The 27,335-nt window shown below is 49.1% G+C and overlaps 1 protein-coding gene across 1 annotated transcript; it reads left to right on the top strand.

Annotated features, from left to right (window-relative positions):
* Positions 1-56: 56 nt before the first annotated feature.
* Positions 57-26,278, top strand: LOC125748751 (zinc finger C3H1 domain-containing protein-like). Its single transcript, XM_049025287.1, has 35 exons — positions 57-713; positions 1,369-1,809; positions 2,022-2,119; positions 4,635-4,830; positions 5,263-5,462; positions 6,273-6,396; positions 6,543-6,637; positions 6,788-6,991; positions 7,384-7,524; positions 10,672-10,821; positions 10,925-11,043; positions 11,180-11,326; positions 11,555-11,729; positions 12,014-12,145; positions 12,546-13,136; positions 13,427-13,533; positions 13,635-13,766; positions 13,858-13,979; positions 14,632-14,733; positions 14,828-14,944; positions 15,994-16,180; positions 16,333-16,519; positions 16,960-17,148; positions 17,484-17,724; positions 19,247-19,352; positions 19,427-19,625; positions 20,103-20,197; positions 22,498-22,605; positions 22,785-22,889; positions 23,301-23,466; positions 24,127-24,227; positions 24,511-24,612; positions 24,740-24,779; positions 25,079-25,141; positions 25,300-26,278. The coding sequence occupies exons 1-35, from the start codon at positions 176-178 to the stop codon at positions 25,453-25,455; spliced, it is 5,976 nt and encodes a 1,991-aa protein (XP_048881244.1). The 5' UTR covers positions 57-175; the 3' UTR covers positions 25,456-26,278.
* The last annotated feature ends 1,057 nt before the right edge of the window (positions 26,279-27,335 follow it).

Consider the following 27,335-nt stretch of genomic DNA (forward strand, 5'->3'; position numbering starts at 1 on the left):
CTCCCCTCCAAACAAGAATCTCACGGCGAAGTCTCGCGATATTTCACAGACGCCAGCGAAGTTTCTGGGTAGGACAAGGGAGGGGAATCCCCATACGGAGAAAAGCAGTAACCCAGCAGGGCTCGCCCAGCCTCGAAGCCATCCGACGACTGCTGGCCGACGATTGTCGCTGATAATGGAGAACAGTGCGACTGGCGGGTCGCCGAAGGAAGAAGGGGAGCTGGAAGACGGCGAGATTTGCGACGATGACGCCGACGAAAAGCAGCTTCAGCGCCGGGACTCGAGGCCTAGCGTCGGCGTGCTTAGTGCTGTCGGCTCAGCACGGTGTAACCGAAAAAGCAAAGCCCAGGCCCGGGCAATACCCGCCACCATGGGGGCACCCGGGCCGGATTTCCGTGCCAAGGGGCCGTTTAATCGCGGCTCTCACCCGTCCTTCCTCCCCCTTCACAGACTGCTGGGCGGCCCGAGCGGACCGGACCGGCCGCTCCCGGGGCAGCACGGCGACCCCTGCCCTCGCTCTTCATTCTGGGAGCGGAGCCACACGGCTCTGGGCCGACTGAGGTACCGGGGGAAGCCGAATCAGCCCCGCGGAGACTGGAACCGGGGAACGTGGGGAGATGGTGGGGGAGGGAGGGAGAACGCGAGGCCTCCCCCGGGCCGCTTCGAGTTTGGGGAGAACTACAACAACAGGAAGGAGTCCCCGCTGAGAAAGCGTATCCTTTACACCGCCTTATGTCGGCGTCGGTCAAAGCACCAGCTCTGTCGGTCACGGTTAAGATACAAACGACCTTTCTGACGATTGAGGTATTTCAAATGTAACGTGCCTGTCTGATACGTCGATGCAACAGGCTGGGACATGCAGGTAATGCGTAGCGACCCCTTATGTGTAACAGCACAGGACACGGATGCGCACGGTTCGTGATGATTCACCACGATCTCCACTTTCCTTCTACACCCGTTTCGGATACGTGTGACTATGACCTACAGATGGCGTACAAAACGGGCGTCTTAACTGCGGTGTACAGTTACACACGGGGTAATAAGTGTTTTCTACATGGCTTTTGTTTTTTTAGTAAACTACTTTTACTACGTACTTATTTCAGATTATTTTTCTGCTGTCCGCAGAGCAGCTGAAATATACTCATTACCAGATTTCGTAGATGGTTACACGGAGAACGAGGTTCGATTATGGTTCTGGTTCTATCCAGTTGACAGCTCATTGTCGTCCATTGATCCATCCCTCTCCCACCCAATTAAACTAGTCTGGGCTGCTTAATACCATTTCTTAGGCGTGTATTCACCGATGTATGGTGTCATTCTATATTATGTTAACAAGTAAATATCTTGGTCCTTGACTCTTCCCTTCAGAGAAGGCATTTGGGAGGGCTCAGGCCCGAAAGCCAGCATATAATGTTGCTAAAGCCGAAAATGGTGTTGATGAGAGCTTTGAGGATTTGCTCATGAAGTATAAGCAGATCCAGCTGGAGCTGGAGTGCATTAGGAATGAGGAGAAGATGGCACTGAAGCCTAAGGAGGAATCTTCTCCAAAAGAAGGGCAGGCCGCCGTAAGTGTTAATGTTGCATCAGGGTCAGAGGAGGACAGTATTAAACCAGAAGCTGCTGCAGCCACTGAAGACCCAGTGTGTCCAGAAAAGGTGAAGAAGGTTTTTCAGGCTTTCAATCTCAGGCCTTTGAGGCAGAAGCTGCCAACTCCTGCAGAGCGTGATAAGATGAACAGGAAAACCACCAAACAACCGGAGAAAGCCTGTTTGGATGGGGCCAGTCCCGCTGAACCCAGCGAGACGAAAGGTACAGACCGTCTTACACTAAATCCGCATGACTTCCTGAACAGCTGGGCATAGACATGTGACAGAAACCTGCTCACATCTCTGCTTCCATAATAAGGAATCTGAAATCGGCACAGAGATCAAACTGGATTCCATGAAAAGCATGCTGGGTAATCATTGTAAGTTCCCATGTTTATCTGAGGGACACTTTTTTTTTTATTATTAATCTTTAAGACAAAGAAGAGGAAGATGAGGAAAAGGAGGAAACTGATATCATCTTATCGAATATATCTTCTGTGAGTGACAAGGATCGTCCTGGTGTTCCTATGAAGGTAAACAGAACCACACGCAGACCATGCTTAGCTTGACACATCTCTTGACTAGGAGTGTGATTCATCTTAAATGGGTTCACAGGTGCCATCTTTATGATGTGAAATGGAGGTCAGGGGGCCGCCGTAGCCGAGGAGGCTGTTGAATCCGATCAGTTTAGTTTTCCACGTTAAATTGACTGGCGTGTCCCATCTGGCTATCATCCAAATAGCTGCTCCTTTGCCTCAAAGGCTCTAAGAGGCATTTTTCCACCAATCAGCATTTCACTGTCTTGCCTGTGGTCGTGTGAGAAAACGGGCTGGCATGGGCAAATGGGAGGAGTGAGCGTCCGAAGCCTCCATGCTCCTGCCCCTGGCAGCCTTTGGGGTGCTATGGGTGGATTGCTGACTGCGATGCAGCATCAGAGGCAGTGCCAGTGATTTAACATTGCAGGTGCTGTAGGGCAGTGTTTCCCAACCCAGCCCTAGGGCCCCCCCCCAGGCAGTCCATGTTTTTTGTTCCCTTCCAGCTCTCTGCCTGACAGGAGTTGGGAGGGAGTAAAGACATGCACATTCTTGGGGTTCCCAAGGATCGGTTTGGGAATCATTGCTATAAGGGGAGCTACAATATTTAGAACTGGTGCCTTAACTTTTAGGGAAGATGTATAGAAGCACAAGCCGTGATTAAAAATACTAATGTGAACTACAAGTTAACTTGTGAATTTTGGACAAAAAATATACACGTATGAAAAAGCAAAAAAGGCATCAAATAATGTACAGATTTTCAAACATTGTAAAATGTGGGGGAAAAGCTGTTTTTTGAGGGGTGCTGTGGGGTGCTGTGGTCATTGTGGGAGTTAGAGCGGCCCTAAGCTCCTCCCTGGCACCCCCACTGTGCAGGATGTGGAAATTGCTAGGAAATAGAGCCAAAGATCTGTGCTGCTTCATACACATTTTGAGAATTCCATAATGTAATCTTTGTAGATCAGATCATTCAGCACTAATCTTTATGCTTCCTGTTGGCACATAGAAGTCACTTTTTATGAAATTCTGCAGTAATTTCTCGGTGATGTCAAGCATCTTGGACTCCCAACCCCCAAACATGTGAGTCTCATGACCTCCAGTGTGGTGCAATAATGATCCTCCCTGATTGCATCACACTCGGACCAGTTTCAGTCTTTCAACCCAAGAGCCAGACATTTCAATGGAAATAGAATATGCGTTTGTAGATGTATACAATGCCCAAGTGATCTGGGTAACCTATATATTGCAATCACTGCCTTTCAACATGAAAGGGAAAGAAATGAATACAACTTGGTAAAAATGTTGTCTTGTGGTGGGAAGTGGTTTCCTGTTGGTGACTGAAGAGTCATTCTCTTGGTATGAAAGTCACGCAGCCCGTAAGTGATTTTATTTTGTTTTTCCCATCTCCTTCCTTGTCCAGTACAGTCCTCGTATAAGATTCACATCACATGTGATTAATGTACATTAAAAGCAGTTAGCTGACCTTCCCGCATCATGAATTTCACCATCGCAGTTTTGATATATTGCTGGGTCGGCATAAGAAATTACATGATTTTTTTTGGGAATTTTTGCAAAAGCCGCAGGCGACACACAAAAAGTTAGCAACAAACGTGGGAATATACATACTGTGCTGGTTTGGAGGACGCCAAGCGTGTTTACAGCTGCCTCTCCTGATATTTCGCAGTGATCTCGCAGTAATTTTCGTGTATCGTGTTTCTCGTATCTTTCCACTCTGTTCGCATGCTTGCTTTGTTTTCCTATGGGACCGAAAACTTCTACACAATGTTGCCAGATTGTGGGAGACCCATGTCCGAACCCCCCCCCGGATGTGCGAGGGGTCTACCGGACATGCCAGCTGACTGGCTAAAACTGGCCTGGGTTCTTTTTTAGCCACTGTAGTTATAGAAATTTCAGCCAGTCACATGGTTCTCACATGAAGAGCATATTTTATTTTCTAATTGGACCAGGGAACTCCAGTAGTTCAGCTCTGCATGCAGTCTCCCCCAGCATTCTTCATGGGCGCCAAGCATGCATGCATGCATGCAGACACACAGCAATTGTCAAGGCAGTGTGTACAGATGAACAGTTTCTCAGGGCCGTTGTATGGCCTTCATCTCTGCATGATTCAGAGATACTGTTATCTAAAGCTATGCGAAACATTCTGTCTCGGGTTCTTACATCTGGGGCTAATTTTGAAACTGTGGAAGTCCCTGTCTTACTATGTCAAGGTTGGGATGAATAGTGGAACAAAGGAGGGGTTCCATTTTAGCATGTGAACGGTGCTTTTAGCACCCCCTTCTGTGCATGCGAGCGAGGACACCTGCACAATAATGTCTTTGCATTTAGCGGTGTAAACCAACATTCCGTTCTGTTTTTTTTCTTCCAAGATTTCATCTTGCATATTCTAGATTTTGGGTAATTTCTGCATGGCTCCTTTTCGTACAAATGATCCCGCGATTGGCTACCTGCGCCAATTAGACGCCTCTTATTGGCCGCCTCCCTGTCGCACCTGCAGCCACGGGACGAGGACGACGAGCTCTCAGAGCTGCAACTGCGGCTCCTGGCCTTGCAGTCCGCCAGCAAAAAGTGGCAGCAGAAGGAGCAACAGGTTATGAAGGAGAGCAAGGAGAAGATCATCAAGGCCAAGCCGGCCCAGGAGAGAGGCAAGGTGGCGGCCAAGGCCCAGCAGGGCAAGAAGAACGTCAGCCTGGGTGAGGCAGCCGCCGCGTGGGTGTGCCCTTTGGACTGGCCTCCCATCCAGCGTGTCGCTGGCCTTGTATACTGTGCTGCCAGAGACAGGCTCCAAGCCTCGTTTCACCCAGTACTAATTAAGTAGATTTAAGATGGATGGATTCTTGAATATTTTGCATAGATTAGTCATTAAAAGCATTCAGTGTTCTGTCTTTAGACAGGACAGACCCCTCAAGACAGGGTGGCCTGGAGCCTATGCCGGCCAGCATAAGCCATGGGGCAGGGAAATGCTCTGGATGGGACACCCATGGGGCATTATAAAAAAAACGAAAGGCGCTATATAAAAATAAATGACGTGGGGCACATGCAGTCTTTCACACATGTTAGGAAACCTGTTATGTTGTGGTTCTGAAATGCCTCGTCAGTAACGTGTCCCCCCTTCCCGGTTGCAGGTTCTGCAGCCAAGCAAGCATGGCGTAAGCAGCAGCTGCGCACCTGGAAGCTGCAGCATCAGAAGGAGCAGCAGCAAGAGGAAGAGGAGCGACGCAAGCGGGAGGACGAGATCCGCAAGATCCGCGACCTCTCCAATCAGGACGAGCAGTACAATCGCTTCATGAAGCTGGTGGGGGGCCAGCGGCGGCCACGCGGAAAGGTTAGCCCCGCAGCTTCCTTCTCACCAGCTGCATGAGACTCATGGCTGCAGGGTAACAAAGGGGCTTGTATGTCCTCCACTCACCTGTGCCTGCATCCTGAAGGTTGTGGGGTTACATCCCGTGGCGGACAGTATTCACTCTTGGGCCCCTGAGTAAGGACCTTATCCTTAGCATTTCCAGTTGTGCTAGTTCATTCCAAGTTGTCCTCATTTATGTGTCACTTTAGCGAAAACCACCTGCTAAGTAGATATGTGTAAAAAGTAATATAAATGATTCCTCTCTGGACTCCATAGACCGTCTAATTGGTATCTGCAAGTTGCATCCCATCCAGGGTGTCTCCTGCCTTTCCCCAAGCTCCTTCGGATAGGTTCCAGGCTCCACGTGACCCTGCACTGCATGAGTGGGTGCAAAGAGGATGAAAGGAGCATGTTTTAACTTTAATTTACCTCCTCGGTACATAATACCCCTTAACAGACACATGCTTTTCTTTAAGCCAGGACTAAGGAATCACCTGAGGAGCATGAGAATGATCGTTACTCTCTCGAAGGATGATTGAAAACATCATGTAAAGCATGTAAACACTGGTATTTAAGGAGATGTTCAAGATTTGGCAGAGTATGAGGCACAGCCCTTCCCAGTATGATTCATGGCAGTCCCAGTGGCCCGCTGATGTAGTAAACACGGTCTCCATGGAGAAGGGCGTGGATATCAGCCACAGCATTCAGGTTTATCCCACACCACCCAGCCGGAGCAGCCTTCGCTCCGCCGTGATGGATGTTGCGGTTCTGATACGGTACTCTCTGTCCCAGTCCTTAGACTCCGAACACAGGAAGTCTCTGGGCAAACAGGGCTTTGACATCTCTGGAAACCTCTACCAGTATGACAACTACGATGAGGTGGCCATGGAAACGGACAGCGAGACCAGCTCACCGGGTAGGAGAGAAACGTCCGCATTGATTTTCCCCTCTGTTTCCTGTTCATGACCCAAATGCCAGTGATGCCTATAGTGTGAGAGTAGTGATGAAACCGGCTGTCTTTGCCTTGAGGGTGAGATTTTCTTTCGTGTATTTTGTGAACAGCTGCTTCTCCCACACGCGAGCCCCTTCTGGGTGAGGGTCCCCCGTTCCTGCATCAGATACCGGCGTTTCCTGTGGATTCTCCTCCCCACAGCGCGGTGGGTGTCTGTCCCAAAAGGCTTGTTTGTCACCCGTGGCTCCGCTGTGAAGATGGAGGGTGCTGTGTGTTGGGCGTCTGGCATTGTACACTTCATGGAGGCCTTGCCCCAGCAGAACGTTTTTGTGACCTCGGCCGTTTCTTGTCTCAGGCTCTGCAAGATGTAGACCATCGTTACTTGGACCCCTTTGCCCTGGCATCAATGGCAGCACCCCCACCCCTGCCCCCGTTGCCTCCAGATGAACCTGAGCAGCCCCCCAAACCCCCTTTTGCTGATGAAGAGGAGGAGGAAGAGATGATGCTGCGAGAGGAGCTGCTCAAGTCCCTGGCCAACAAGCGTGCGGTCAAATCCGAGGTGGGGATCGTGATCCCTGAGCCAGTTCTCCATGTGGCCTGTAGAGGGCGCTCTCTCCCATGTTATGTAGTCATAGCTCGATACATTTATAATAGTGTCCGGGAGAAAGATGCTTTCGTTAATGAGTTGTTAATCGTTTTCCTGCCAAACACGGGTTGAATCGATGTTGTTTAGGTAATTAAGTTTATGCAGAAAGTTTAAATAGAGGAGGTTATGGTTTGCTGGCCAGGTATCGATTTGTGTCTGATGTCAGACTGCGCTGTAATGAACGGAACATTTCATTCCTGCGTCTGGTGTTGAGAGATCAGGTTAAAACACCATTTATCACTCAGGATCTGTGCCTCAGTCCAAGCAAGTGAGCCGTCGTTTCCATGGTGTTTATCCTTCAACAGGAGACGTCCAGCAATAGCGGCCCCCCATCACCCCTGGCGGGTCCCATCTTCCACATGGCGCCCAAGAGTGGCTTAGCGGAGGCACCATCGCGAGGCCAGAGTGCGAAGTTCACCCGTGGGCACTCTCGCCGTCTCCTGGTGGTACGTCCTGTGTTCAGTGAAAATGACACACACACCCACATAAAATTTGGAATGTATGTGTGTGTTAGTGCTGCACGATATCAGATAGCGATATGTGTGCGTGTGCAGTAATTACCCGGCATAATTAAATAACGGATATATAATTTGACCAGATGCTGCCTTTTTGGTCCGATGCAGTCATTTACTAACACCCACAATATGATGAGCGGATTAGCAGTATGCATAAAATAATGATGAGAGCTGTATTGTGGCACCAAAAGTTTGACGCACATGACAGAACAGTGTTTGATGCAACTCGCAGCAACACCACTTATTTGAGACAGTGAATTAGTAGATAAGGACTGTTTAGCTATAGTTTCTGGTAAATGTAATCTTTTTTGTAGCATAGATAGTGTATTAGGCACCAATATTACAAATGTCTGTGATGTGATATGTAGCTTGTGTGTGTGCGTCCGTCCGTCCGTCCGTGTGCTTGTGCCAGTTTTTTACTGTATTTGAGGGCCAAAGGACCTCACTAGACAGCAAATCCTGACATAAAACACCTTGTGAGGACCAGAGGCCAGTCAAAAAGATGAAACTTAATCTCATTAAAAATCTAACTGCAATCAAAAAACTAAAGATGCCAAAAGTCTTGTATTTTTAGTTACTTATGGTTAGGGCTAGGTCGGAGTTAAAGGTGTCATGATTGGGATTGACATGAATGGACAGTTCTCACAAGGATATAGGAACACCTGTGTGTTTGTGTGTCGGAGAGAAAAGCACCATGTGAACTACAATGCAGTATCGTCTTGGCGAGAAACACTATTTCCATGCAAAAACAGCTAAGGGAATGATAGTGATATCCGACTAGTGAATGAGTCATTCTTTTGAACTGGTTCTTTATAGTGAATCTGTCAAGCTGTTTTTCAAGTCTAAAAGAATCGAACTTTTTACATCCACACATTGCCCTGTTCAGTCTTAGATTCTAAATCTAGAAATATTTGGCAAATTATATAAAAACACACCTTGGTTTTTTTACAATTTATTTTACTTCCATTTGTGTTTCGTAGACTGTCTATAGCCATGTTGCCTTCAGCACCCCCCCGCTTACCGTAATCTGTTGTATTTGTGCTCTGTTCATGCTGCCAGCATGGTGGCTCTGACTCACTACTCCCAACTCTCTGCAAGCCACATGTTAGTGAGTTTGGCACGTTCGGTTGAAGTGGTCACCAGGCAACTCGCGTAACACTCCTAAGACTCTTATGCAACGTTTGATATAATGATGTTATTTCTAATTTTAAATTCACGTAATTACATTATTGGTCACTGGTATCCCTGTTTTTGTTGCTTGCTTCATTGTGTTTGGTGCAGGTTACTAAGTTTTGTGTTTTTCAGGAAAGCATTAGTCGTATTGTAGCAGGACTGACTGTATGTATGCATATGATGGTGAAGCTTGGGGTCCTGCAGCATTTGGGGGGTTAAGGGCCTCGCTCAAGGGCCCACCAGAGACGGGACTATTCTGCCAAGTCCTGGGGTCATACTATCGACCTCGCATGCACTGAAACCTTCCCTGCAGAGCCGTATCCCCCCATGGTCACTGTTGGTGGGTGTGGATGGTCTGCCCCCTCCATCTTTGAGTGGAATTCACCTTAAGCTGAGAAAACGGAATCGGACGTGATGCTCGTTCAGGTGGTCGACTTGGTCTTGTTAATGACTTCCCGTCTGTCAGTGCTACACAATGGCTAGTGCTCAGTACATTTGTGCAGAGATATGTACATGTATACTGTTGGGCTTCTTTTGCCCCGTTGGCTACAGTGTAGGTCGGGCATCTTGAGGTTTACGGAAAGGGCTGGAAGCCTTGGGCACTTGCAGGGAAATGGGATGTGTGACACGGTCTGCTTCTTTCTGTGAAATGCCATCACCTTTTAAAATCAAAGTCATTCTGTTAGAAACTTTTATGCTGTTTTCAGATGTTATTGGAAATTATCTGTACTTCCAGTGGAAGTATGAGAAGAGGCCCAGCCCCTGTTCTGATCATATTTGAGGAACTTCAGTTTAAAAATGTATCCACCCTGTTTCGCTGAAATGAACTGAACGGATAAAACGAGTATTTGCATTCAACCACCTCCTCGACTTCAGTATGGGAGCCCGGAATTCCCGTCATTTTTAAAAATGTTTTCTCATCCCTCTCTGAACAGCCTTCTCCACTGCCAGATGAAGTACGGAGCCGTAATGTGGCACGACCACGTAAATTCATGTGTAGTGTGGAATATTGGTGTGTCGTGGAAGACGGGAAAACGGCCGTTTTGTTAAGCTTTTTATAGGGCGCCTGCTAAATTTATCTGAATCCTCTGTCTTTGGGGTTTTCGGGTCTGGCGGCATGGGGCTGCATGGAATGGGGACAAAAAGACGTTTAGCTTTAGAAAGCCAGGGAACACAAACATTGTTTTTGGTGTCTCTCAGTTACCGCGGGCAACGGCCTGTCCCGGCTAAAAGGAACCTGAATCCTGCTCCTCTTCCTCTTTTGTTTTTATTCCGCCCAAGTCTGTGCCTTGCCCAACAGCATGGGTCCTTCTCTTGTGCTGTGTGGTGATGTCATACTCGGGTGGGTTCCCTTTGTGGTGTTTCAGGTTGGGGGAGGGTTTGGGGTGGGGGGGGGGTCCTATTCACGCTATCGTCCAAGCAACCTCAGGCTCCCTGATGGACAGATCACTCTGGGGGGGTCGGGGGGGGTCACTCTGCAGATTTTAAGGGAGTGTCAAGTTAGACTTGCGAAATTTATTCCAGGACTCGGGCAGATTAACTTGCCCCAAGCGAGTGAAATATGTTTTTAAATTGACTGGGGTGTTCTGACGCTTCCTGCCGGCCGCATCGCTGGAACCTGAAAGAGTTTTGGCAGGGATTTCATGTGCAGAGCGAAGCCATCCGGATGGTGTTTGTTTGGTGCCCCCTCCTCTCAGTTTGCACACCGGCCGCCATTCGGCAATGAAACGAAGCGTGTAATTAGTGTTCTGTCCATGTGTGAGTGCGCGGTTAGCGGCACGCTAAAGCCAGACTCAAGGGCATTGAGGGGAGTTGGCTGGCCTTGTCTTTAAGGGCTCCAGGGAGGATAAGCTGTGTTATGTCTATGGGGGGTTTAAGTAGCCCGGCCTCTGTTTTTTCCCATAGCTGCCCCGACACAAGGCCGTGGTGGTGCAGCTCAATGCCTCTGATGACAGCGACTCGGAGGGGGAGACCCCCAGCGCCACCCCCGACTCCACCCGCATCGTCTTCGGAGGCCTGGAGTCTATGATCAAGGAGGCCAGGAGGACGGCAGAGGTACTGCCGGCCTTGTCTCGAAGCTTGTCCGAGGGACTCTGCAAACTGGCACCCGAGTCCCGTAATGTTCCGGGACACTTAATGGTCCTTTATTGACGTGTAGGCTGCAAAGCCCAAGATGACGTCGGGTTCTGAGAAGGAGAATAACCCCGTGAGAACCCCAGATGCCTTGCCAGAGGCTAAGAAGATGGAGTATCGCCAACTTAAGGAGGAAATCGCCAGGTATTTCACAAAGGCTAATCTCCTGGAATGTGGGGAACTGTGGGACTGTGAAGTGATTCCTTTATTCAGTTATATTGCTGGTTATGGGTAGGTCATTCCACGCGGGTTTTATTAAAACCTGTGGCCCCTTGCGCAGCAGGGAGAAGCAGAGGGTTCTGAAATTGGACCCCGGCAGGGGTGTCTCATCGCCTGCTAGCGCAAACACAGAGCCGGACCCCAAAGTATGGGCAGTGGCTGCTACGCTCCAGGTCACTGAGGCACAGAACCGAGTGACGAAACACAAGTATGTTCCTCCATCGGCCTGAAGTTCTTTGCTAAACAAATAAGGGTATTGGATGTCTTGGTTAATCTCAATGCTTCAGAGTGCTAGACCGGTAAAGGTGGAACCGAGGGCTGTCCCTGGACAGAATGTCTGTGGGACTGAATGACTGCAATGGGATTAATGGTTTCTTCCATCTGGGGCCATAAGGTAGCGGTAATGGCAGACGTCCTCCTCTCCCCCATTGCCCAGGAACCTGCTGCTGAAAGATGAGGCGCTCCTCAAGCACCTTCTGCAGCAGGAACTGAAGAAGAAGGAGTTCCTCAAGGTGGCCGAAGCCAAGGTGGCCAAGCTGAAGGAGCAGCTGCAGGCTTCGGAAAAGATCGTCAATGCCAACACCGTCCTCCTGAAGAAGCTGCAGGAGCAGGTGAGCCCGCCGCTGTGGCTTGTTAGCCTATTTGAATGAACTGACTGTAGTCTACGTGAGGCAAAGGCAGGCTGATCAGTGTCTAGTCTTGCAGTCTCAGTTTGAAAACTTAGTGGTATGTGCTCAGACTGAGTCTCTAGTTGCCACAGGGAGGGCAAAGTATCTCAGTAGGCTTTCCTGATGTTTATGGGAGCTGGAGCTCCTCTACCCTCAGTTTAGCGATGCTTAGTTTAGTGATGAGCTCACCCAGGTTGCCCTTGCATGGTTAATCCTGCCTCCTGTAGATCCACCGGGTGCAGCACCGGGTATCTGTGAAGAAACACCTGGCCCAGAAGCTGGAGAGGGACCTGGCGCAGGCACGGGCGGCTGCGGGGCGAGTGGGGGCCAAGCGCAAGAGCGACATGTCCTTCCTGAATGTGAGTGCAGGCTGCAGTTTTTCCATTTTGCTATGCTAATATTATTGCTGTGCTGCTATTGAAAATATAGCCAAGCGGTACCTCTACTATATGAACAGGATTCTCTCCTGGGAGTATTACGCAAAAATAGTTCTGAGGGCAGAACGAAAAATGATTGGTTATCTCTCTGAACCAATTAGATTGTAGAGGTGGTAGGTTTAATTAACAAGAGGAAGAGCTACCAACCAATCAGATGTCTTGGTCCTGCCTCCTCTAGTTGCTTGGATTCACCTCCCACGAGCACAGAATTCATGCTCCCCATTCCTCCCACCACTCTGTTGCTCTTAAACTATTGAGGCTTAGCATCCTTTAGGGGGACTTTTCTGGTAATTTGCTTCTGTGTCCCGCTCCTGATCTCCAGCCCAGCAAGCTGTTCTGCCTCGACGGTCACGCCCGCACTTCAGAGCAGCAGTTTGCCGAACTCATCGCCCAGAAGCAGCGTCTGCAGCAGCTGGAGTCGGAGTACGCCCTGAAGATCAAGATGCTGAAGGACGCTCAGGCCCTGCGCAACCGGGAGGTGCAGGCGGAGCTGTCCCCGGCGCTGGCTCCGCCCCAGTCCCCGCCCCAGTCCCCCCCCCCTAGTGCCTACCCCTTGCCCCAGCCCTCTCTACATGACCTTACCCAGGACAAACTTGTACTGACAAATGAGGAGCCAGAAGCAGAAGACGAGACGTCGTCTCCGTGTCCCCCGGGCGGGCGCCGCCGCTCCTTCCGCGAGTCGGGCTCCTTCACGAAGCCCAAGCTCCGTCACCCCGAGGCCACGCCTGTGAAGGCTACGCCCAGCAAGGCCACTGACCCCGGCAAGAAGGGCCTGGCCCAGCCGGAGCTCTTTCTGGGGCTCGATGTGGGCGACCTGCAGAAGCGATACCGGCAGTCCACCTGTCTGGCCGAGCTCATGGAGATGGGGCCGTCCCTCGCCGTCGGGACCCTGGGCACGCCAACCTGCAGGAAGGTGAGGTCACGCCATGGCCGCCTCGCATCCTAACGTCAGTGTAAAAATAAGTGGTGCAAAACCTCCTCGTTTAGGGCACCCACGAACATCATTTAGTTACTTTAACAGGAAGCAAGTTTTAAAAGGCAGGTATTTAAGGTTAAATGCATATGAGTGCAGTGAAAGAGGTTAGTGGTTTAATTACCGCAATGTGGTGGTAGAGGGTGATTGCGTTTAATGTGAGTAGAAGTGATTCTACTCGATGGCTAATTAGCCAAATAAGCTTATTTAGCTATTTTGTCATACGGCAGCTCCCCACAGATCTGGATCTTGCAGTCCAACAAGGCAGCCGCCCTGAGCTGAAGCCGGTACCGTTTGGACCGTATCACAGTCCCTTACTGGCCTTCAAGTCATACAGGTTTGCCGTTTAACCCATCATTTTCCATTGAACCTCAGCAAAATGGTCTTCGGAAGCCACGCAGGGATGACCTCTGACGTGCTCTTTGTTGCCCCCCCCAGGTTCAGCCCGTATTTTCGCACCAAGGAGAAGCTGTCTCTGAGCTCCCTGTCCTACAGCAATGCCATCGAGCCCCGAAAATGCTTCTGCCGCTTTGACCTGACCGGCACGTGCAACGACGACGGCTGCCCCTGGTGAGTGACTGAGGGTCCCGCAGGCCCAGGGGCCCGGCATGACCACGCCTCTCCTGCTCTTATGGAAGGCTGCTCTCTGGCCCCCTTGCAGGCAGCACATGAGGGACTGCTCTTTGAAAGGAAACCAGCTTTTCCAGGACATCCTGTCCTACAGCTTGCCTCTGATTGGCTGTTCTGAGAACAGCACCAATGAAGAGATCAGCATTGCCACAGGTGACCGACTTCTCCCCCTCCCCTGTGATATGGATTCTGATATTCTTCTGTATTGTATTTACGAAAACATTCGTAATTTCAGCCTTATGAGTATGACAGTAAAACTCACTGACAAAATGCCCCAGAGCAGGTGCAAGCTTGGTCAGTGAGCCAGTTTACATACCTTTTTATGTAGCCTTGGGCTGAATAGGGCTGCAGAATTCTGGGAATTTTCCCATTAATTACCATATATTCCCAATGACCCCCATGGAAAGTTTCCAACTTGGAATGTTTCCAGAATTCCCCAGCTTAACCTCCCATAGAATGGAAAGTTTCCGGATATTTTCCACCCCTTTGCAATCCGAGGGCTGAAATATAGACAGCCTCAGAATTCATATATAAATTTACATTTTAGAAATGTGTAGCATTTTCTCAGCATATTGGATGTAATATCAAATGAACTTTTCTGTGGAATTGCCCCAATACAATGGTAGAGTAGGAATTAAAACACTAGTCTTTTATATTTTTAAAAACCGCCCCCACTGCCTCGCTTTTGATGGTGCATGTTTACTTGATCGTAAGCGATGGGGTATAATATCTACAGTGTAGCTGGAATGCTAACTGCTAGCATGGCTGTTTACCTTTAATGTGGTTCTGTGCTGCCACCCCACAGAAAAATACATCAGCAAGCTATTTGGCCCAAACAAGGACCGCATGGGAATGGACCAGAAGGCTGTGCTGCTTGTCAGTAAGGTGAACGAGAGCAGGGGACACGGTACGTGGGTCCAACTCCCCACTCAAACCACCCCGGCTCAACCCTGACCTTGTATCACTCATCTGAGGCGTTAACTTCTCTCTCTGGTCACTAGTGCCCCCATTCACCACCTACAAAGACGGGCGTAAATGGAGACCCCAGCCGAGCTCTGTCCCGGATGCGGAGGGCGGAAGGGAGAGTACAGACGAGGAGACGGGGCCTGTCAAATACGGTGAGAGAGCACCTTCAGGGGGGTGGTGCCCCCGGTTACTGACCTGCTATTGGCTAACATGTCGCCTGCCTTGTTCCTTTTAGCTGGAACATTTTTAAAATGTACAATAGAAATATAGAAGATTGAATCTTTTTATTTGGGATCTGCCATGGGTTCAATGCAAATGTTCCTACGCTAGGCCTTTGTCAACCTATAATAAAAATAACGTGATTCCGCTAAGTGCAGACCTGGTCTTCATTATTTCTATTGCTTATTGATTTGTACCATCTGAGAAGGTAGAACGCAGTGTTTCAAGTGTCCTGTACAAAAACAATTTCATTGTCCAACATCATGTTCGGTGCGTGTAGCCAAACGGCGTCGTTGCTGTCTACATTCAGGTTTTGTTAAGCAGGAAATGGACATTAGCTGTTTTATCTGAAGATTGGCACAGGCAGCACACCTGTCGAGAATATTTCGGTCTTCTCGCTGTCCTGAGTTGTGTGCCAGTAAAATCGAGCGATGCCACCCTTTTGGGCTGCTTTGTGTGAAAGCGAGTGACACGCATCATAAACGTAACTTTATCCGGCAGGAAATCGTGACACATTTAACCTAGTCAGCCCCTGGGATTGGAAATAATGCAATCGTAAATCTAAAAGGTCTCTTCTGAGACTGGTCTCTGCAGAAAGTGTCTGCGCTGAGGTCAGTGGGGGACTGCAGCTCCAGCTTGCCATTTGTGGTCCCTAGTGGATGCTCATGTGGAGGGCAGTCCAGATACGCATCTGCTAGCGTCCTGCTGGTGTGGCCCCTGGTCATCGGAGTTGTCTAATTGCAGAGCCTGCATGCAAACTGGGTTTGGTCCGTAGGGATAGAGCCTTCGCTAGTTCTACTCTTATTTTTTTTCCTGTCCCGAAAAAGTAGACGCCCCGTAATAATCCCCTGTGCAGAACAGGAAGTCCTCTTTACTGTCGATTGAAAGGCAGTAAATAAGTGACCTTGTGCAGCTCAAGCTAGAAATGGAGCTTGTGTTCCGGTTTATCTGACGGTCTGCACCCTCCCCATCCTGCCTCCAGAGAGCAGCAGCGAGGCCTGCTGGGCCGGGGTCTCCACCATGGACGCTTGCATCACTCAGGACGACGACCGCTACTTCACGGGCGAGACGGACGACATCTCGAACCTGGAGACCAGCGTGCTGGAGAGTCCCAAAGATGTACAGCTGTGGATAAAGCTAGCCTACAAATACCTCACTCAGAAGGAAAGGTGGGCAGCCTTTTATTTAGATCAGCGGTCGGTCTAGGGTTCAACAGCTGATCGCCGTTTGGCTCCTGCCACCCCCTCCAAACTTCTATATTAGTATGATAAGTGTGGTTGACTCCTGAAGGTCCATCTTCACCCCCTGCGTGTCATTCTAGCTCGGCGTCGGAGTGCCTGGATGCTGCCCTGAATACGCTGTCACGTGCCCTGGAGGATAACAGGCACCACCCAGAAGTGTGGTGCCACTACCTGACACTCTTCTCAAGGCGGGCGAGGCGAGAGGAGGTGCAGGAGATGTGCGAGATGGCCGTGGAGTACGCCCCGGACTGCCAGGTCTGGTGGAAGGTGAGTCTGCACGGTCGCCATGACGTCCGGCTGTCGCCCAGAGTTTCTGCTCTGCGATTTGGTCTGAATTTTAATTTGAGCAAGCCATCTTGTCCTCTCCTCCAATGCAACCTCTTCTTCACATGATTTATATCCACATACTGGAAGTGATTTGGCGGGTAATTCATTGCACTTTACGGGTGAGCGTCAAACATTTGCTGAATGTTTGGGTGACTGGAGTGAGTCACGGCCTGTATTCCCCTCCGACACTTGCCAGCTCCTTCAGCCTGTGAGGTGACGGTGGCCTGTTCTGTAAATCCCACTGGCAGTTACCTCTGCTTCTGGATGTCTCTGTTAATCGCTTTCCCTTGCCAGGACTCTTCAGCCAGCACTTCTCAGAAATATGGAAATAGATTCTTAAGCCTCCCCCCCCCCCCTCCCCTGCCCCCCCCTCCCAACAGTATTTGAGCATTGAGAGTTCCTTTGACTGCAAAGACTACGTGTGCGGACGCATGCTGCAATACCTGCAAGAGGCTGCGGAGGGCACCACCTCCGAGCTTCTGTCCTTCCAGTTGCTGGAGTCGCTGCTGTACAGGGTTCAGCTGAGCCTATTCTGTGGACGCCGGCAGAATGCTCAGGCCATCTTACAGGTCAGTCCTCCAGGGGACGGGGCAGTGTGGCCTGTTTTGATTGGCTGGAACACAGACCCATATATACACCATAAGTATTTCCTTGACACAGTATCAGTAAATGGCGAGTAACATACTGTTACACCTTTTTTTTTCCCCCTGCTATGAAATTTAATATAAATTTAAATAGCTTTCACCAGATTGCGCACATACTATCCATTACCAGAAGCCTCCACACTGTGAATATAGTATTGCCACAGTGAAAAACAAGTTTTAATAATGAATGAGGCCATTTTTAAAATTTGAGATTGTGTGGTTAGATGTGTCTCAGTGTTCCGCCCCCATGTCTGGCCCAGGACGCACTGAAGCCCCCTGGCAAAACCCTAAGCCTGGCCCAGAGGCTGCGTCCCACCGACCGAGCTCTAGCCTGGCTCTGCTACATCCACCTCAGCGAGTTCGGCAGCCTGCCGGCCTGCCTGTTCGATCCCGCCGACGCCAGTCCCTCCCGGGTCGTGTGCAAGGAGGCCCCTGTCCTGCCCTGGCACTCAGCACGGGAGCTCAGCTTGGCTCCCGACGTCCTCGTTGCCCTCTTTGAAGGTGAGCCGGGCTGAGGGTTGGTGGATTGACCAGATCAAATAGAATAGAGAACGGGGATATTTTGTTGGTCTCCGTGGGGAAGTTGTCTTTTGCATGGCCCATCTCGCTCTCCGTCGGAAACACAGCCACCCAAATGGGTGAGAACAAGCTTGCCGTTTGCTTTATTTTTATCTTCAAGCATATTCATACTTTTTAATGCATTTCAAGTAGGTTATCGCTCTATGGAGAAGTGATCTGTTCCTCTGGAAGGTTGTGAGTTGAAATCCCGTGGCCAACAGAGAACTTATGTCAGCATGGGGCTCTTAAGCAGAGCTCTAGCTCGTCACTTTGGACAAAAGCATCTGCTATGTGCTTCAGAATGTAAAAAAATATAAATATTCGTAAGAGATTAATGTTCTGGAGGTTTTGCACATTTTTCTGGAGCCTGGATTTTTTCCCCCCTATTCGCCGCTGTTCTCAGTTTCCTGTAAAATCTGGCCTATAAAAGAGAACACAGCTGTTGATTTGACCTAACGGCAGCAGGAAAGCCAAGAGGCGTGTTACGGAGAAGGGCGACCCCAGTCAAGCTTTACACCTGCCTGGGACTCGATCCCAGTGAGCAGCAGGCGAGACTGAAGTGTAGAAGCATTGCCTGCAGTACCCAAGAGGCAGTGATGATCATTCATGGTTAAGTATGTGATGTCAAACAAATCCAAGCAGGAAACTGGGTCGGAAAAATGTAAACTGAGCTGATGGTGACCCAGAATGACCCCATCGGACCCTCAGGCCTGGATAGGATTGGCTTACGGGAGGGAACCCCCTGTGACCCAAAATGGGGTTCAGGGGTCAGGCAGAGGTCACTGGAAGGGAGGAATAATGTGGAAAGATTCCTGAATATCCAGCCCACCTCCCCCCAGTCACCAAAGGGTTAATTGCCCAATTTATCTTCGATTCCCCCAAGGATCCAGTAAACCCAGGCCGTTACCGTCAGAACTGGTTCACGGATCCCGGTGAACGTCTTGTTTGCACAGATTTTCCCGTGACAAGTGTTTTGGGAGCGTCAGACGTTTCTTCAATGATTCGCTTTATTATGCGGCATTCTGGGAAACGCTTCTGACGCATTCTTCATGAGTGAGGGTGCGCATGGACGTGACATGCTCCTCTGAGGCGGTCAGGGTGTGTGAGTGCCCGCATATCAACGTGCTTGCTGTCGACGACAAGAGAAATTGTTGAATGTTGCGATCAGCTGTTCTCATTGTTTGGTGGAGTTATCCATCCATCCATCCATTGTCCAAACCACTTATCCTACTGGGTCACGGGGGGTCCGGAGCCTATCTCAGAAACAATGGGCATGAGGCAGGGAATAACCCAGGATGGGGGGCCAGCCCATCGCAGGGCACACTCACACACCATTCACTCACTTAAGATCTTTATCTTAATTCATGGTGAACAGAAATGCTGACTATGGATAAGGAGGACCCTGTGATTAGCATTGTAGTGTATTGTGGAAGGCTGGCATCTCATCACTGGTCCTGTGTTGCAGATGCTGTCCATCACTGCACAGACGAGTCCCTGTCGCCCAGTGAACGAGTTCTGGCCTGCCTCCCTCTTTACATCAATCTGATAGCCCTCAACCAGCTGCTGGGAAAGTAAGGGGCGTGGCCACGTCTGTTACACTTTCTGGGCATGAGCATGGGTGCCGATGCCCTCTCCTGTGCTGCAGGTTGGAGTCGGCTGTGACACTGTGCGAGTCGCTGCTGGAGTCATGTCCTCAGTGCTGCCCCCTGCTGGAAGCCCTTGCGGGGCTCCACTTGAAGTCATCACATATGGACCAGGCCGTCAGCACATGGCTGAGCAGCTGGTCTCGGAATCCTCACAATGCCGAGATCTTCTATCGCGCCTACAGTTTCCTCATTTCTCAGGTTAGTCTGGAAAAGACGACAAGAATCGTCAGCTCATCCCAAGTTCAGCAGGTGCCAGGAAAAACCCATTATTGCCCATAATCTTTTATGGGAACAGTTTGGAACATTCAAGCCGGAATCTCTATCCAGTTCTGCAAGGATTTTTATTTTATCTTTTGAAATAAATCCTTTGGACCACCACACCTATGTAAATACCGAACCTGGCTTTCTAAAGTAATCATCCAGTGGTAATTATCCTGATCTCCAAAGCCAGGAGATGTCCTAATTAGATCCATTAATTGAAGTCCTGCAATTTAAGGATTAACAAGTCACAGCACTGACTTTCTGGCTACAATGCAGCTGCATGTTACTCTTAGTGCAGTGATGATACTTCTTTTCTTAGTTTTGTTTTCCTTCTGAAAGCGCCACCTGGGATTACGTCATGAAGTGACCTAATATCATTCCGCATCCATCGCAATCTTATCTGTCCCTCTGCAGGAGAAGTCGTCCGCCACAGTGCCGCTGTTCGAGGAATTTGTTGTGTCTTTCTGCGAGGACGGGCCAGGCGAGCAGCGTCCCGTAAATGTGCTGTGGTAGGTTCTTTGAGAAACAGAGGCAGTTCCGCCTCCCCAGTGACAATGACTGACTCTTCTCCCCATGTCATCTCATTCCCCCCGTAATGATGTACTGATGCCCTTTTTAGAAAGGGTGCCGTCTGTCACCCGTCTTTTTTTTTTTTTTTTTTACCGAGATTTCATTTTAGTCACTGACAGTATGAGCTGTGGGCCGGAAGCCTTTCTCCGCTAAAACAAACAGCTCGGTCCATCAGTCTTTGCAGACGCCGTCATCTCTCTGTAAAGTAAACCATCTCAGCGCCGAAATCCCTGTCCCCATCTGCGCTCTCAAACTCGTTCTGTTCTGTCAGGTTGTTTACTTAAGAGGTAGCCGCCACCCCCCCCCCCCCCCCCAACACCATTATCGCTAATGTCGCTCAAGAGCGTAAATGTGGTATTCAGCCGCCTGGCAGCTAATGGACAGAAAGAAAGTGCAGTTCCTGTCCCCTACTTGAGATGGGCCGTTCTGGCTGCGCTGTTTACCGTGAACCAGGCTGGAGCGCGAGCCCTTTGGCGGCCGCGGGGAGCCGCGTCACACGTGACGGCCGGCAGGTTTGTAGACAGACGGCACCTTTTGAGTGACGTTCTGATGTTGCGCACACACAGACCAGCACTCGCCTCCCGGCTGCCATCACGCTCCCCCAGTTCATCGGCACGCGGGGGGACATTTGGAGGGGGGGGGGGGGATCTTGGTGTCTCAAGGTGGTGTGCAGTTAACTGTGAACGCAAGAAGCGATCAGGGTTGAACCTCTGGGTTTTCATGGAGACTGCATAAAGGAAGGCATTGTCATCCCAGGCATGGCCGCGGTGAATGATGGTACGAAACGTTCTGGGATGCCTCAGGGCAGACGGGGGTCTCTGTGTCCACAACACAGAGCTCTTCATCTGATACCCTCTCCCTCTTTGACAAAAGCCTCTTCAGACAGGGCTTCCTTTCTGCTGGTCTTATCTCTCTTTTGAACCAGTCAGAAGTGCTTGAATTCCAATTTTCGATACCCAGACCTGAGTTCCTTATTGTGTACGTGGTTCCTGCTTTGCTGTTTTGCTTTTGCAGTTGAATAGGAGTTTTTGTGATGTCATTAAGGTCTAATGGCTGCTTCTAGGCAGTAAGGCAAATGTGCAGGATTTTCCGTATCTCATAGTTCCCATATTTTATGTGGATAAACAGAAGGTTTTTATTAATTTTAAGTCTGCAGAAGTTTCTGCAGCGGGCTTTGGCTCAGCCTGTAGCAGCTAAGGCTCTTCATGTGATTACCGATTAATCTTATCTCTGAGCCCCCCTCTTTTAAAATTGTTTGTTCTATCCCCCCAGGCCCATTTCTTGACCGTCCAGAATATGTTCAGTTGATTTGAGGTTTGGGTCATTTGAAAATGTAAAATTTCTTAATCTGATGTTTCCTCTTAAGTTTACCAGAATGGTTGATGACTCTCTTATTTTAGAACCTGTTCTTGGCACTTCTGCTTGCAAACTGCAACTGACGCAATTTTGGTTTGTTTCTCATGGTTCCCTGAAATATGGCAAGTTGTCACGGTCTGTAGGCAAAATCCTATGCCAGACTCTGCTCTTTCCTACCTTGTTTGATAGTTGGGATAAAGATATTTTGTTGTTTTGGTTTTTGCCAGGAGATCAATTCCTGTTTTTTTTTTTTTCCAGAGTATGTTCTTCCAGAAATCCATATCCTTGTGTTATTCTGAAAATTTAAGACAACCAGCAGTGTGTTTTTGCGAGAAGGTGTCCTGTTGACTACCATCCCATGCCGGTTGGCTTATGTTGCAGCAGTAGAGCGAAGAATCTAGAAGTGTTTTGCATTGGAAACCGATAAGAACGAGGTCATCTGAGGTCTCTGAATCATATCGTGGTGTGGTGTGTTACTCACCTGTGTGTGGAGGGTTACCCCCCCCCCAGATTTAGAGGAAATATGAGGCCACCTAAGCTTTGTTGTGGTTTATTGGGTCTTTGGTCAACCCTATTATTTATTCAATGGAACCGTATTGCCTGATTCACTTATTTTTACACATGTAGTAATTCTTTGCCTGACTTGCATCGATTCATCTAAGCAACGCAGAATTTGTGAATATGAACCCTTGTAAGAAAAACAAGGACCGGCTTTGATTTTAAGCAAAGGATTTTGTAGGTAAATTGAGGTTTTGAAAATGACATCAGGTTTGCATGAATCTTCAAGCTGTACTTTACGTAACGCCCTATGCTTGAGCGATACGGTAAGAAGGCATGGGAGTAACATCCGTCACATTTTTAAAAAACGAATTTTTTTTTGCAGCTACATTCTCGGTATCCCAGTCCAGGACACACTTCAAGCCCCTCGCATCAAAAGTCACCTGCAGAACCAGCTCGTCAGCCAGATGCCTTACTTGTATCTCATCTACTGGTGAGTACCACTGAGGCCGAGCTGGAACGTGGGGCTGCCGGTGGACATCATGAACTCCTTCACCGCCATCGCCGCCCCCAGATGCACTGGACTGAGCCACACAGCGGTGCAGTGTCGGTCCGCTGGCCCTTGGCTCCCCTTTGCTTTGTGAGCTGTCTGTATTGTCATTTCTCAAATAGCCTTTGGCAGTCCGTGCACGCCAGCGTCAGGGAAGCAGTAGATGCCTTTGAGAGGGCCCTGGGCACTGTCATGCAAGAAGACGCAGTGCAGCAGCTGTGGTTGGAGTAAGTGCCATGCATCCTCTCCTGCAACCTTCGCCTGCTGAGCCGTCTTGCATGCGCCGTGGATTTTTTATCATATCTTTTTCTTCCTCGGGCCTTGCCCAGAAGAGGAAAACGACCTGCCCCTCCCTTTGGTGGCTGGAGCAGGACCCTGAACGGCTGGCGGCCTTCCTGCCTGTGTCGCGTGTAGCTGCCCGTCTTGAATGAGGCGTTGAGAATACCCCAGCGGGTTGGCTGGCATTGCTAATGCTAAAAGGGAGCTCTATGAGATGAGACCCATTGTTTAGCGTGCTGGCTGCTTTGTGTAGCTATTGGTTTATAGCCGGGCCAATGGGAGAACTTTAGCTGGTGTGCTGTTGGGGTTGGTGGCGTGAAGCCTGCTTTGGGCTCTAACCCGTGCTGCTTTCTCCCCAGTTATCTCCTCTTTACCAGTAGTAAGTTCCTTGGGCCTCAGTGCAAGAGCAGAGACCTGAAGATGTTCAGGGATCTGGTGCACCGTTGCCTAGCAACAGTCCCCACTAGAACGACTGTGCCCTTCAGCTCAACTCACTACTGGAGCAACTACAGATTCCACAACAAGGTACTGACCGTGAGCCAGTCTTGGGCTACAGGCTGTTAATACACCCAGCAGCACCTTCCCCTTTGCTCTCCTGGTCCCCATCTGCCCCCCAGATGCCCAGGTAGATGAGTCCATGGAAAGTCTTGAGCTTGGACAGCAGAATGAGAGATGGGTTTGTCTCCCTGACTCCCCCATCATAAAGGAAGCTTTCTTGCCTGTGAAGACATTTTCCCAGGACTAGAATGTGACTTTCTCAACAGAGTGTTCAGATAGATAGTATTCATAGCTTGGGTCCTTATTGAGCTAGTATCGGAAAAATTCATCGCAGCGTCTTAAAGCACTTATGTAAGTCGCTCTGGCTAAGGGCGTCTGCCAAATACTGTAAATGTAAATGTTGATATGTTCTTTAATTCCCATAAAGGACACAGTTTGTTTCCGGCACAGGCTGACGGTGCTAAGATGGTCATGTTTGATGTTTCTTGCCCGTCCTGGATCTGTTGGGCTTCCACCATTTCTGGCTACAGGATGAATGTCGATTTTGTTGGGTCTCTAGGGGGTCGGGCTGTACCCATAATGGGAGATCCTCGCCTTCCTGGCTCAGCCCATAGCTGTTAGCTTCGGGATCCAGAACTTGGATCCCTGGTGTGTTTGTGTCTGAAAGCCTCGCCATGTGCTCTGCAGGTGATCTCCTTCTATCTGGACTGCCTCCCCCAGTCCCAGCATTCCTATGTCCTGGAGAATCTCCGCTATCTCATGCCCAGCAACACTGACCTGGTCCTCAGGTACTCGCCGAACTCATCCCCCGCTTCCCCATTCTCTCTGCTGTTTAGTTTTTGCAGAACTTGCGGCCAGAATGGTTTGCAAGTGCTGCCTGAGCATCAAACTGTCTGGCTGCATGTAGCGCTCCTAGCCTCAGCTCCATGTTGCTGTCTCCTTAGTTTGCTGCTCGCTTTCCCGAGCCGTTCCAGCACCCCCCCATACACACACACACACACACACACAGTTCTTCTGCATCTGTGTGACGCTCGTCTCTCGTGATGTTTTCCTATCCGCGGTCATATTCAGGTTCCTGCAGCGTGAGTGGCAGGACGGCAACATCCAGCACCTCAAGGTCCAGACGCGGATGTTGTGCAGCTCCCTCCCCAGCTGCCTCGCTACCTGGAAGATGTAAGTCAAACCCCCCCCCCCGCCTCACCCCATACTGGATGTTTACTACCACTTCGTGTTTTTCTCTTTGCTGACTGGCTGAGCATCTGCCGAACCCCATTTTCTGAGTCTTCCCCTCTCCCTGCAGAGCTATCGCGGTGCAGACGGAGCTCAGAGGACAGGCGGAGGTGAGTGCGGGGAGCAGGAATCCCAGGCAGGTCGGTAACCTGACACAGACCTGACCTTAGGCTTCCTGTTCTGGTTCGATTGGCCTTTATTCGAGGTTCACATGATTTTGTGTACACTTTTGCTTAGGGCTCAGTACTAACTGTAGAGTTGCTACCTTCCTCTGTTTCCCTTTAAATAATGCAAGAAGAGTGACTTGTTAGTAGTTGTATCGTCTAGCCGCTGCAGCTGCTAGCACACCTCCCTGCAGTCCCACATCCCAGTGGTGCTCTCTCTCTCTCTCTCTCTCTCATGCCTCCAGGTGCGCCGTGTTTTCCGTCAAGCGCTTCAGAAGCTGCCTCTGTGTGCCGCTCTCTGGAAAGATGTAATCTCTCCTCTTTCGATCCAAAATACAGAATTTCATACCTCCTCACTGGCAAAACGTTGCTGACATTCCTCTCCTGTCCATCTGTCTGTCTCTGTCTCTCACCTTCCCGCTCCCGTCGTCCACCCCCGAACCTCGCCCCCCGCCCCACATCGCAGCGCCTGCTGTACGAAGCCGCAGAAGGAGGTAAAACTGATAAACTGAGAAAGGTCATTGACACGTGCCAAGAGGTCGGAGTGAGTCTAGACGAGCTCTTAAATTCAGGCTCAGAGAGAACGCAGGAGAAGGATCACAGAACCACCAGTACAGTTTAATTTGTCCCCCTTTATCGGCCAAAAAAAAGGGATTTAATTCTCTCAAAATAGACGTAAATAATTATGAGCCTAAATTAGCTCGAGAGGCAGACTTGGCAAGTTGTCAGACCTCCCAGACCTAGTGTTCTCTCTAGCCGAGAGCACTTTGAAATCGGACGGCATCTTGGAAGACAAATGGACTCCTGGTTGTCCGATATCTGGGCCACTTTTATCCTCTTACATCATGTACGTAAGTATGGCTCTGCTAAATGACAGACGTCTTGCTTTCCTTATTTTAATTTTGGTTTTTTTTTTTCTCGTATTGTTCTTTTTTATTTTCCATTTTACTTGAGGTTCAAGTTGAATGCCTGTGACATCTTTCTGTGATGTTGACATTAACTTGTTTTTAGGACGGTCCCACATAGTGATAATTTGTCTTAATTTTCCTTGTTTTTGTGAGGGAAATTTAAAAATTCTTAATTTAAGCTTTTTTTGGAAAATAATCAAAAAAAGTGGAAAAGAATTGGCGTGTGGAATGGTCGCCAGGAGGGGAAAGTATTTTTTTTTGGGATCCCCAGTGACCCGTGTGCTAGCGAGACTGATGTAGAGACTGCCGAATGTGCAACACTGTCTGCCACGGGCCGAAAATGGGGCGAGAGGTCTTCCAGGTTCCCTCAGTCCATCAGTGCTCAAGGATCGGTCCACAAAGAACTCTGTTGACATGCAATTTCAACTCTGTCAAACGCTGATTAAAGAGAATATCCAAGTGATTATAAGTGATAAATCGTTCAGTTTTTTTGTATTTAATTATTAATGTGTTTCCATTAAATTATTTTCAAAATAATTTCACTGTACTGTTTTTTTTTTTGAGGAGGGGTGTCTGTTGAATAATAGCCTAGATTTCAAAATAGTCCTTCAAAGAAATGCTTTCTAAGACCTAAAAAAATACTTGCATACACCTTTCACGCTTTAATAACTTTAGTCAAAGTTGGCCAATATTCCTGAGAGATCTGGAAATTTTGAGAACTTTCAGGGATTGGTTTGGTAAATGACCTCATGACACTTTGCATTAGTATGTATGTCGAGGAAACAGCTGCAACCCACATTGTTCTAAAATGGAGAAACAAGACTGTAAACAATCTGAAAAATAATTAAGCGGCTCTGAAGTCACACCAAATGAACCCGAATATTGCTTAAACGCGTCTCGGTGACCTGAAACGCCATGTCAGCCGTCAGCCACCGCAAGGGCTGTGTATTGGGCCTTTATCGTCTTAATATGGATGGCATGGCCTGGGGAATTGGGTGGGGGCAAAGGGGCACACACATTAAAAATAAAAAAAACAGCTTTGAGTTACTTTACACCAGCTATTCAGAAAGGCTGAAGGCCACAGAGGGTGATCCATCACCCCAACCCCTCAGAAGGACCTTTCATTTTGACGAATGCGATGGCTCTCCGCAGACAGCCGGAGTTCACGGCATTAAAACATGAACTGAACTTCCATAATAATACAGTTGGCTGATTTTTAATGATCAAGACTGTTTTTTGTTGTAGTCTAATATAAAAGGGTAGGGATATCGAATGTGTGAGCAGGCTAAGAAACTTCACATTAAAGAAAAGAATCGCAGCCAATCATATAGCCTATTTATTACTATTGTAAACAAAGAATTAGTTCCACATTCATGGAATGGAGGTGAATATTGCTCCCAGTACTTGTTAGAATTAGGAAAAATATATTAAGTGTTCTCAAATGTGCTTTTCAAACGAAAACTATACTAAATTGAGGTTGGAGTGCCAAGGAAATCCTGATTCATAATTACTCTCGGCAATACATGTACAAAATACTCCTCTGTTTTGAAAATTAGGTTTTCCGTAACGCCGGCTGTGTTGTGGGAGAGCTGGC

This window comes from Brienomyrus brachyistius, chromosome 1 (assembly GCF_023856365.1).
Source record: "Brienomyrus brachyistius isolate T26 chromosome 1, BBRACH_0.4, whole genome shotgun sequence".
Lineage (NCBI taxonomy): Eukaryota > Metazoa > Chordata > Actinopteri > Osteoglossiformes > Mormyridae > Brienomyrus > Brienomyrus brachyistius.

Bases quoted from the DNA above. Each gene is read 5' to 3' on its own strand.
- LOC125748751 (XM_049025287.1), top strand. From the start codon at position 176: ATGGAGAACAGTGCGACTGGCGGGTCGCCGAAGGAAGAAGGGGAGCTG. The intron at 14,734-14,827 runs GTACGTGGGTCC...TCTGGTCACTAG, and splicing joins GAACGAGAGCAGGGGACACG to TGCCCCCATTCACCACCTAC. The intron at 14,945-15,993 runs GTGAGAGAGCAC...TCCTGCCTCCAG, and splicing joins GACGGGGCCTGTCAAATACG to AGAGCAGCAGCGAGGCCTGC.